This window comes from Nilaparvata lugens, chromosome 12 (genome assembly GCF_014356525.2).
Source record: "Nilaparvata lugens isolate BPH chromosome 12, ASM1435652v1, whole genome shotgun sequence".
NCBI lineage: Eukaryota > Metazoa > Arthropoda > Insecta > Hemiptera > Delphacidae > Nilaparvata > Nilaparvata lugens.
In genome coordinates, this window is record NC_052515.1 from 3,584,930 (window position 1) to 3,597,585 (window position 12,656).

Genomic DNA, 12,656 nt, shown 5'->3' on the forward strand with positions numbered 1-12,656 from the left:
ATGACCGGCAGTCGCCAGACAGACTTCGTCAAAATATAAAACAATCAAAACACAAATAACGAGAGATGGCCGTAGATAGGTTGTTTCGTGTGGCTCTGTAGATGGACTGCCATAGTAACTCATTAAACATCTCAAACTGGTCTACAAGTCCACTGGTCTCATCATCTCTCAATGAGTAGAGAGGGTAGTTGATAAGTTTTTCTCGAACCAGCCTACAAAACTTCCCATACTCCAACTCACGAACACAAATTGGCAGTCTGTTAAAAATTTTTAGCATCCGTAAGGGGTAGCATTCGTGTGCTTTCGATCATCTGCAGCTTGTCACGTGAGCCGCGTGACCCTCAGAATCCAGTGAAGCTGCTGGGTTTTGTCTTGGACAGCAAACTCAGCTGGAACAGTCATATACAGCAAGTAACCAGTCGACTCTCCCGCATTTGCTTTCTGCTGCTCAAGATGAGGGGCCTGGTGACTGAGAAGTACCTGATAATGATGTATCATGCGCTCTTCCATTGCCACATTACCTATGGCTTGCTTCTGTGGGGTCATTCAGCGGGGGCTACTGATGTGCTGAGACTGCAAAAGAGGGCTATAAGAATTATAACAGGCAGCGATCATCTTGCCCACTGCAAGCCCATCTTTGCTCGCCTTGGTGTACTGACTGTCTTCAGCCATTACATCCTCCTGTGCTTGGTGTATGTCAAGAAGATACAGCATACTCTAGCTGCCCGTAGTGACATCCACCGCCACAACACCAGGCGCAGTGAGCTGTTGGATATCCCCAGGAGACGCCTCCACCGATCACAGGCCAGTTACAGGATTTCAGCCCTGAAATTCTACAACAAGCTGCCTAATAGTGTGAAGCAATTGGATGAGGCCGCCTTCAGGAGAACCGTCCGGAAGCTACTGTGTGCAAAGGCATACTACAGTGTGAACGAATTTATGGGTGATAATTTGAATTTTTATTGAGAGCGTGAGCACTGGATCACTGCCATCTGAACTGTTACAGTTTTTTTCATGTGTTTGTACGTGTTTTGATTTTTTGACGCCATCGATCCCACAATTGTGGGTAATGGATGAAGCTGAAGGTATTAAGGTATTAAGGGCAGGTCAATGTTGCCCCGTCTCCTGGTATTGTGGTGGTGCAGCTGGCCCCTCTCCTGGTAGGCATGAACCTCACTCCTTAGGAGCCGTAGGGAGCTATACTTGTGTAACACCAGTTTGTACAGAAGTCTGTTAATTTTAATCGTGATTGAATTCCACGAGAACCAACAGAGAAGTTTTTTTCAGAAAATAAGGCTTCTCTTTTTGGTTCTCGTAGCATTTAAACGAGATTATAAGTTAACAGACTTTTATGCAACCGCGGGTGTCAATTTTAAAATAGTAGGTTTTAAAAATACTTAGTTTTAGAATATAGTAGGTTTAAAAAATACTATTGACACTTGATGAATATATTTATTATTAAATTAAGAGCAATTTTGTACATTTTTTAAGCAATAACAAACCTTAGACTAAATAACCATCAAGAGAATATATTGGTCAAATACAGTACAGAATCTCTACTAAGTCAATTATGGTCTGTTTGACAAAGTCCTAGATTTAGTTTTCAGTATATCACAGTTGCCAATAATGCTTGATTATTAAATTTGAGTCAATATCTATAAATATCGTCCAATTGACTATCTAAATGAAACAGAAAAAATAGGGATTCATCAGAAAATTTATCAATTTAGATATTCAACTCATGCTTAAAAAGATGATTATTATCCTGCTTCTAAGATGCGGAAAATCTGGCCAACAAACTAAAAAAAACGTCAAGACAATAAAAGGTTGCAGTTAAGTTTATCTGACAGATTAGTCAAGTTCACTGTAGTTGCTTTACTATATCAGCATTTATTTTTTATAATAAATTAATTTGGTGTGTAGCCTTTGCTGGAGAACCCTTTAGTATTTTATGGATGAACAAAGAAAACATTTTAGTACGAGTACTGAATGAAAGGCATACTACTGAACGTCAATACAACTTATACATAAAATTATATCTATTATTGTAAAATACATGGAGGTTGATATATAATGGTCTATAATTTAAATTACATGTCATGAATTATACTATATTATATGTTTGAGGCAGTTGAAAAATAATAAATAACTCTTGACACTTATAAATTCAATTAGATCTCTTGTGAACACCAATTTGAGTAGTGCACCTACTTTAAAGCAGTTGAAAAATAAAAAAGAAGTCTTAACACTTATACATTCAATTAGATATCTTGTGAACATTAATTTGAGTAGGAAACATAAAATAATTTCTAAAATTATATAAAGTAACTTAATATAATTTATTATTATATCCAAGTGATATGAATGTGATGTAGAGTACATAAGGATAAATACAATGATTATAATCATAGGCTTCATGAAAAATAAACCGAATATACTTTCCTCCTATGGTTTTTTTCAATGGGTTTGGAGTAGAGCTTCTCCAAACTGTGATAAACTGAGGGTTGAGAACAACACAGGAAAAGGTTACTAAGAAATTTTGTACACAAATAAATCGTCTCAGATAAACCATATAGAGATACAGTGACTCTAATTTCCTTAGAGCGAGAGCAAAGTCTATCTAGAGTCAACACTGGTGAATTATCTCTCCAAACTCTTGATTTAAGGCAATTTGTTTGACAAAACACCGGTTGCATGTTCGTCTACTTAATTTAACCGCTGTAAAATGACATGATAGCACAGTCGTTAAATGTGTTCATTGGTTCTCCTGGAATTTCTTCCGTTAGGTGACATAATTTTACATTGGTTAAATTTAATTGACAAACATTCTACCGGAGTTTGAACCCAATGAATGCTCATGAATAAAGTAATGAATTTATGAAAAACGAAAAGTGAATAGTTTATAATAACGGGGACAATGATTTATTTAATCAAAAAGTGATTTTGACAAGAATATATCAAAGCAATGATATCAACCATACAAATATTATTAGAACTGCATCACGGTACAGTATTTGATAAGAGTAAATATTCACTCAAGAAATGTAGTGATACTGATGTATTTGCACGAAATAGACTATAATAAATAGTTTAAAAACAAATAGTTTGACAAATGATAGTGCTACAATGAGAGTACAAGTATGGGTTAAAAAAGATATAAGTAAATAAATATGGTTTAAAAACACAAAATAAATAGTTGACAACACAAATTTACACACAGTATGATTTTCCAGAATTCATATTTGTTCCGAAGCAAAGCTCAGCTTTTACACTAAATGTTTTCCAAAACAGAAAAGTGTTCCCAAATTAAGCTCAGCTCAAAACGTTACGAATTTCAAATTGAAACCCCAAATTTGTTTCAGAACTAAACCAAGCTTTCAGACTGTACAATTTACAAATTGAAACTCCCAAATTTGTTCCAAAGCTAAGCTCAGACCAACACGTTACAAATTTCAAATTGGAAACCCGAATTTGTTCCAAAATTATCCTCACCTTTCACTCTGTATGATATTCAAATTGAAACCCCGAGTTTGCTCAGAAAATAACCTCAGCTTTTCATATTGATTATTACTGTTTTAGCAGTTTCTATAATTTGAAACCCCAAATTTGTTCCGAAATAAACTCAGCTTTTCATATTGATTACTACTGTTTTAGCAGTTTCTACAATGTAGGATTTCCACACTTCAATTCAACAAAACAGCCCCAAAACTAAGCTCAATAACTCTCACACTAAACTATCTGCAAACTGAAACCCCCATTTCGTTCCAAAACTAAACTCAGTTTACACACTGTGAGATTTTTCAAACTTCAATTTTGCAAAACTGTCCGAAAACGGAGCTTAATTCTCACACTGAACGATTTCCAAACTCAAATCTTTAAAACTGATCCAACTCTTTTACCCAGCAATAATTTTCAATAAGAAACCCCCAAATTCGTTCCAAAACTAAACTCAGTTTACACACTGTGAGATTATTCAAACTTCAATTTTGCAAAACTGTCCGAAAACTGAGATCAACTCTAACACTGTATGATTTCCGAAATTCAAATCTTTAACCCCCAATATGTTCCAAAACTAGACTCAGTTTACCTAATGAGAGATTTTTCAAACTTCAATTTTGCAAAACCGCCCCAAAACTGCGCTTGACTCTCTAACTGAACTGTCCTCGTAGCCCGATTTCATCCTGTATCAGATTTTTTAAATTGAAACCCCAAATTTGTTCTGAAACTGAGCTCAACTCTCTTACTGAACTGTCCTGTGTTCGAACCCCCGAATCTATCCTCCAACCAACTCTCATATTTCCACAGAAATCAACAACAGGTTTCGTCACCTTAGATTTTTAAATAGAAACCCCCAATTTGTTTCGAAACTGAGCTCAACTCTAATTGAAGTGACCTGTGTTCGAACCCCGAATCTAACCTCCAACCAACTCTCACCTCTCTACAGATATCACCTCGTCATCATCTATCTTCAAAACCTCGATGTCATCCAACCCTCAGCTCTCCACAAAAATGACGTCATCATCCACATCAACCGGTTTTGTCACCTTGAACTTCGCAAACCGTTCACTCAGCACTTTCATGACGTCCTTGTGCGCCAATTTGTCGTTCTCCTGTCGCACCTTGGCGTAGTTCTCCTTGACAAAGAGCGCAAACCCGGTCGGCGCCCTCACGGCACGTGTCGTGCTCGTCGATGTCGTTGCCGTGTCGGACTCTTTGTCGTTGCCTGGTCGTTTCCTGGTGCCCGTCTTTCTGTCCTTGTCGGTCGTTTCTCTCACGTTGACGAGCAGCTCGAATTTGCCGTAGCAGTAACCGCAACGCTTGTGCTCGATGTCTAGTGATTTTGAGTGTCTCCCGACGCTACAACACAGAAAACAAACACACATTTAAATCAATCTACTAGGTATTAGCTTAGAGAAAAGACAGCATAAGGCTCAACTCACACTTACGCCACTCAGGTCGAGAAGAGACTGGACTCTAGTCGAGAGCATGTGTTTCAAATGGTGACACTCAGACCAGTCGATTCTAAAGTGCGAGATAAATTACTTTTAACACGGCTCTTTCTCGAAGACGGAGAGGTCCGATGCTCTATCCTCCACTAATCACTCCCACTACCTAGCAGCATTCTCCTTCTTTTGTGTCTGAGTGAGAGCTTTGTAACGCGACGCGGCAACACTCCCCTCCATCTATTGCTGGCAATGTTCCAGGTACTGGTCAGCAGGTATATTGGTTTGTGTATGTTACAGAGATGTTTTCACTTTTCATCACAAAAGCATTAAGCAAAATGACACGGCGCATCCAATTGTGCGCAGGATGTCCGTCTGTGTCCACGCTACAAACTGTGGAGGGAGAAATGGGTTTCTCCTCTTCATGTTAAAAGTAATTTATCTCGCACTTTAGTCTCCGCGACGTCACCATTTGGAAACGCATGCTCTCCACTAGAGTCAAGTCTCTTCTTAACCTGAGTCGCGTAAGTGTAGAATAGAATAGAATAGAGTGTGAGTTGAGCATAGGAGTATATCTAATGTTATAAGCCGATTACATTTCAAATTTCAACTGTCAACTCAAGCCGATAGTCCTAGTAGTTGTTTTTGGAGAAGCTATGTGACACTGGTAGTCTCTCATACCGTGCCGCTCTTACACTCTCACCCGGCCAAAAGAGTAATAAAGCCTGGTTTTTATTAGTAGAGTTAGTGGTAGAGTTCCCTGGGCAAGTACTAACTATCTTGTGAACTCTCCTAATGAAAACGTTCATGGTAGAGTACTAATTCTAGTAGAGTAGAGTGGGATAGCACCGTGGGATAGTACTCTACCACTTGCCTTCCCCAACACCGCTTCTCACTCTACTCTACCACTACTATGCTAATGAAAAGAGTCTCGAGCTAGTAGAGTAGAGTCGGGCCGTAGTCTATCAAGTTCAAGAAGTATTGTTATCTATTAAAAGATATTAATTTATTGAAATTAATTAAAAAGTGTTCAAGTGTTAATTTATGAAAAAGTATTGACATTTTAAGGTTAGTTCTGTTCACTAGACAACACACTTTACCTACTATTCTCAAATTTAGTGAAAACAGCTACTCAACCAAGTAAGTAGAGTAGAGTTAGCTCAGTAGAGTTATTATGCCAGTTACTCGACCACTAAAAAAAGGTCTTCAGGAACAACCCAGGAGGGAGAAGGCTGAGAGGACGTCCAAGAAAGCGTTGGCTGGAGGATTTGGAGGACGATATTAGGAAGCTGGGTGTCAGGGGATGGAGACGTAAGGCTGCCGATAGAGACGAATGGAGAGGCTTTTTGAAGGAGGTCAAGGATCTGAATGAGCTTTAGCGACAAGGAGTAAGTAAGCAGTACTCGACCACTAACTCTACTAGTGAAAACCAGGCTTAATAGACAGTAATCGACGTTTAAATCAATGTATCAGGCTCCCTATCAGTTTCCCTATCAATAGAAACTTTCATTAATTCGTTTTTCCTCCACCTACTGTCTAAAGTACTTACTTTACTCCCTGAAACATAATACTAAAGTGTCACTTTTTCGCTCTCGGTAGTAAAAAACAGAAAAACTCCCTAGGGAGGAAAAGTGACTCCATTTAAATAACATGGGAAGCATCTCTATTTTAAAAACTTACATTATAATAGGTTAGAAGGTCTAAGCTCAGATGAGAAAGCATAAAGAGGTGTCTGTCATTGAGTCAACTGAATTCAATACCACAACCAGAAATTTGATCAACTCATGAAATATATGTTTGTATGATATTATATTCTTAATATTAGTAGACGATAAAACTTTATACAATTTTTAAAATATTTTATTCTATTCAAAATACCAGCCAACAAATATTTTTTTATCTGCAATTCAAATCAAATCTGAACCGCGTGATCTGGAGTCAGCCATTTTTGGTAGACACCCAGCTGATATAACTGTTACAACTTTTGCCGATGGATAGCGCAATCGGCAGTGCCAATCAGACGACCGGTTTTTAGGTTTTAGATTTTAGGTTATGTTGTTAGGAAACATTGTCACCAATACGTAAGTTATTAAAATGATTTAATTTGCAGTTTCTATAAAAAAATGAAGATGGAGGAAAAATGTTGTGTACATCACGAGTGAAAAATACTTTTTCTCCCTCAGGAAAATTGTTGCCCTCGGCTTCGCCTCGGGCGTCAAACTTTTCCCACAGGGAGAAAAAGTCGTACTTTTCACTCTAGATATACAAATAACTATAGTTCATCGATTATTACCTGTTCCGACATGTTAATATTTTACCTCAGCTAATAACTGAAGATTGACTGACTAATGAAGACAAAGCTGCATTATGAACACACAATGATAATACTATTGATGATCTTTTTATGAATTATAATCTAATATATATTTTTATGAATTGAAAATATATATTACCTGTATCCACAGCCGAGGCACTTGTAGGAGTATTTAGTTTTGATCTTATAATCGTGACATACTGTGATACGAGGAAGCTCCGGAAACCGACGCATAGCCTGCAAAGTCCTGTAACATAAATAATAGGGAATGAAAAAAATGAAAATACTCTTCATTAGACGGATTTCAGACCTTTAAGTCTTCTCTCCCTCTCAACCAATCATTATTCAAAAACAACATAATATAAACAAGTATTATTCTTAGCGAAGAATACACTCCGGGTCCTGTAGCTTTGCCTATCGGCGGAGGGCCGCTAGACTACAATCCTACCCGTTCAAAAACATCGAACATTTTTGAAAATGTATCTTCCCAAAAGCAACAAATGCTCTTTTGTATCTTCTCAAAAACAACGTGTTGAATCCGAAAAGATACACAAGGAGCTTTTTGAAGTTATGTACTTTTAGCACAACACAGCCTATCAGCTGACATTCTTCAACAAGCTCTTTCCATGGTTGGTGATACGTTGCAGCTCTCTCATTCATGAAGAATCTCTGTGTGTAGGGAGCTTCCTACATCTAGGTATCTAGGGTCTCTGAAGCCTGATGTTTTTGCAAAGCCGTGAATATTACCCCGCGAACCATACCTTCCTTATATATTATGCCGTTTCAAGTCACAAAGGCAAAGCTAAGGGACGCGTAATGTCAATCAATCAAATAGTTCTTTATTTATCATTGCATTTATACAATATAAATAGTGTCATAAAATAATTAAATAAAATAATAATTATCAATAATCAGTTTTCCATCTTTACCTATTTATTACTTCTCTTTTAATAGCCTATAGGATTAGATTATCATTATAACTATTATTACTACATTTATTATGATCATTATATTACATTATTTCACTGAAATCGGGACTATTCACTAGATATGAGTTTTCTACAACGAAAATCAATTATTGTTCAATATTATTATAATTTATTATACCCGAATAAATTTAATAATAATGTATTTTGTTTGGTAATTATATTATTGTCTTACAAATATCTGCATAATTTATATCGGCTAGCGCACAAGTTCTTAACTTATGCTAGTCGAACCTCGAATTGATAAAAAAGCTTGATGTTTTGCTTTCTCTATTTACTAATTTGATTGACATATTGTGTTTTATTACCGAAATATTATTTTCAAAGTCAAATTGTATTTAGAGGACAATTCATATAATTGTAATGTATTTTATGGCAAATAAATTGATTTTGATTTTGAGTTTAGAAAGACTTGTGTAGAATATGGGCTAATTGAAATTAAATAATTTTTAAGATTTGTTACCCTTGAATGAGCTGAGTTGGCCAGTTCAAATTATTGTATAATACTACTTTTATGGTAAATGTAAATACATTTTGGTAAAATAATAGATCAAAACCATCCAGACTCGATTAAAGAAGTGATTAAACTGGAATTCTAGTGCAATAAGGAATTTAAACTTGGCTGTAAAGCAATTGCAATACTCGGATTTCCTCTCTAGATGTTAAGGTGCGTACAGACTTTCGCTCTGCTCCGCAACCGAACGTCACTCCAGCAGAGCGATTGATGATCGACCGGCGAGCAACAGTGGTTCGACCGGGGAACGCGAGAAGATCTAACATCTTCCGTAACGTTCATGATGGGTGCGTGGGCGGAGCGACTGTGGTTCGATGGTGGTACGAGGGAGGAGCGTGCTCGGTGCGGGTTGGAAGCGCGAATATGTGTACGCAGCTTAAAGCTAACATCCAGCTCTATCCAGAAAACTAAAGGCAAACATAGCTGTCTTATGTAGGCCTTTCTATAAAAGATTCTTGATCAATGTATCTTTCCAAGAATATAAAGAGTTGTAACAGTTACTTTGATCAAATATCGTTTCAATTCATTCATGAAATACGCACCATCCTTCTATCTGATATGAATTGGTAACCTATTGAAGAACTTAGCAACCATGTAGGAGGGACGTTTTTTAAAGAATTTTCTCCTACGTTGTTAAAGGGCATACGTTCTTCTTGAGCGGGTATGATATTAATGATTGACATAACCTTCATTTTTGAATTTTAGAGTCAGAATACATTCCATTATATAGAGTCCATAAACGGTCAAGATGTTGAGGCTTTTAAATTTCTCTCGTACAGACTCTCTGAAACCTACCCACAGTATACATACAGTACGGAAACTTGGCTATACCCTGACGCCAAAATCCGCCATCTTGTTAGGAAGCGCCGCATTGTAATAGTATTGATGGTAGGTTCGGATCACTTTAATGATCCGGATCAATTGATCTCGTTCACTGCCACGAGCCATTCAGAAGACCAGGATTGGAACTTCCCAAGGTCACGTGACGTGTTTAGTATTGGGGTCATGTAAAAAGCATTTGGTAAGATAGGCGTTTGATTACAAGTTTCCATTCTGTATATATTCTGTGACCTAGCCTCAAGATTATTCTTACTGCTTTTTTCTGTAATATAAATAATTTTTTCAAGTTTCCAAGAGATGCTCCTCCATAGAGACCTATTCCAAAAGACTGTAACTACTTTTTAGCGAAAAGTACATGTATAAGCATGTTTGAGCCGCGTTCCGTATTCATAAACGCTGCTCAAATATAAATAGAGTCTGTGATTAGCCAAGTAAAATAGATAGTGACGCTTCCGCATTGTAAAGTCTGAAGCATCTCAAGTGTGCTTATTGTTAAGTTGAAATATGCTTGTAAGTGAGGTTTTGTACAGTGTCAGTTTGAACTAAATTTCATTTTAATCTGGATTAAATCCATATCAAGTCTCGTTCTTTAAAATGTGGTTCATTTTAAGTTTAGGCCACCAGCTGATTAAATTCAGATTTATTTTATTTATTTATATTTTTTTACAGAGAAGCACTGATTGGGAGAGAAAAACTAAGGATACTCCTTGTACTATTTCTCTCCCAAATTTCGATAACACTTTAAAACTCCAAAATAGGGTTATGGTTTCACTTTTTTCAGATTGAGCTTTGACTGTGCAAACGCTCCTAAGAGTGTGTGTATGAAATGATTGAATAACTTGAGGATGAAGTAGATAGAGAGAGATAGAAAGAGAAAGAGAAGTGAATAGTTTTGGGTACCAATTCTTCCAAGTAGGTCCATGTGCATCCTTGACTCCATCCAATAGCCAGGTGGCAGCGTGACACATCTCGTGTATTAACGTGTCTCTCAGACGGTCCGGGGCGTCCAATATCTACCAAAAATATAAAATCACTCAATAAAAAAACAATGAATGAGTTTAAATTAAGATTAAATATCACTTTCTCTAGATTTGTTCTATCCTTGTCTATCTTTCAACAAGGGAGGTAACGCTATCATTTTCTAGCACTGGAAGAAGAGCAGTTTTGGGCTAAGCCTCTTGCTTTCTCTCTAAAGTGTATAATTTGTTATTGTATTTATAAATTAATAATATGGGGGCACCGAGCTTCGCTCGTTTTTTTTAATTAATTGATAAATAGAACACAATTCTCTAAAATGATCGTGTTTATATTTCACAGCTGGCTATATGTCATCTTATGAATTTCGGGGATGCCATATTTTGATTTTTCACATACTCACTCGCTCACTCACTTTTTTACTATCCACAGCTGTTTCAGCCAAGGATGAATTATCCTTTTAATGTCCTTTAGCGAGTTTTCACAGGGATGAGACCTAGTGCAATCGAATTTTTATATCATAAACCTACTATGTTCCAAATTTCGTGTAAATCGTTAGAGCCGTTTTCGAGATCCGTCAAACATACATAACCAGATATAAAAATATATACAGAAATTGCTCGCTTAATATGATAGGATGTTTCATAAAATCGTTTCACTTATATGGGCTACTTTATTCATTTCAACTTGAAAATGACCTATGGTCGAAACTAGTCGTTAAAATATATCAAAGTTTTTAATAAAGGGTATTACAAGTTGTTATATTGTTTTTACACATATGAATATGTTTTTATTTGATGGATTACAAGTGTGAGATTACATAACCTTATCTTTTGGACAACATTAACATTTTATCAAAATTTTTGGAGAGAAATAGTACAGGCTCAGCCTAGTTTTTCCTCCAATGTCATAATTGTATTATGATTATAGTATTTCATACAATAAATGGAAATGGATAAATGAACGAGTTTCAACAACATACCTTACTAGAGAGCTGGATACGCGCAGATCTAGTTATTTCACCTCCTCTGATTGTTCTTTTATTGAAGCAATAGCCAGACGTACTTCTCATTCTACTGTTCCATTCGATCGGGAAATCCTCAGGGAGCTAGAAATTGAAATAAACAAGAAAATTAAATAACAACGCAGTAAAATACATTATAATAGTAACAGTATTGTGCTTTTATTCTGATTTTTTTTTGTGCTGATAGAGAAAAGATAGCATAAGCAGATATTCTAGGATATATGGCGTTTATGTTCCAAATGTCACTGTTGACTCAAGCCGACAGTTTTTGTTGAAGCTATGTGACGCTGGTAGTCTCTCATACTGTGCCGTTTTTACTCTCTCACCCTAACCACCTAACACAGTGAAGGTGCGATTCCTCAGGTGTGCCGTCCACTAGAACCGATTTCGTCCGAACTAGCATCCGCCGAAAACTACCGAACTCGTCCGAACGATCCCCCAACAAAGAAAGGAACAGATGATCATCCTTTGCAACAGGTTCATACGTCCGTGCACGGTAAATGGGATTTTCCGGCTCTATCCGGCCGAACTAGCTAGTCGTCGATCTGAGACAACAACTAGTGTTCCCAACCTAAAATTGTTCCACAGTCTTGTTTGTTTTTTGAAGTTGATCTGTTTTATAAATTTGTATTTTTGGGGATATTCGAGACAAAAGATATCATCGTCGTGATGTTCAAAGGAATTTGTGGACAAAGATTGGTGAACAAATAGGATCTGAAGGTATGATTATTGTAATGAATAACTAATTTAGTAGATATCTGTTTATTCAATTTTAAAAATCGCAATATAATTGTTTATGGAAAATTTTGGTGGCTATGATAGTAGTTAATTCAATAATTGGCAACCAGCCAACTTCTGAAATAGACTGACGTAAACGGTTCCAATGGACGACCATATTCGGCCGGCAGATTCGTCCGATCCAACGGTTGATTGGATCGGTTGAATACGGTTCCATTGGACGGTTACTCTTAGAGGTGTGTTGACACGCGCAGCTATAAGCAGGCAGCTCAACACGCGCCATTCGAGACGTGTTGCCTCTAAGGAATTGCACCTTTGTAGC

General features: G+C 36.9%; 1 protein-coding gene across 2 annotated transcripts in view; it reads right to left on the reverse strand.

The window, feature by feature from the left end:
- Positions 1-1,438: 1,438 nt before the first annotated feature.
- The window catches only part of LOC111060193, a 37,421-nt gene continuing 26,203 nt past the window's right edge, over positions 1,439-12,656 (reverse strand). For both annotated transcript variants that reach the window (XM_039438656.1, XM_039438655.1), the window contains 4 exons: positions 11,555-11,680; positions 10,498-10,610; positions 7,397-7,504; positions 1,439-4,857 (listed from right to left, as the gene is read on the reverse strand). In XM_039438656.1, the coding sequence (XP_039294590.1) occupies positions 4,494-4,857; positions 7,397-7,504; positions 10,498-10,610; positions 11,555-11,680 (711 nt within the window). In that variant the 3' untranslated portion in view covers positions 1,439-4,493. The remainder of the gene's footprint in view (positions 4,858-7,396; positions 7,505-10,497; positions 10,611-11,554; positions 11,681-12,656) is intronic.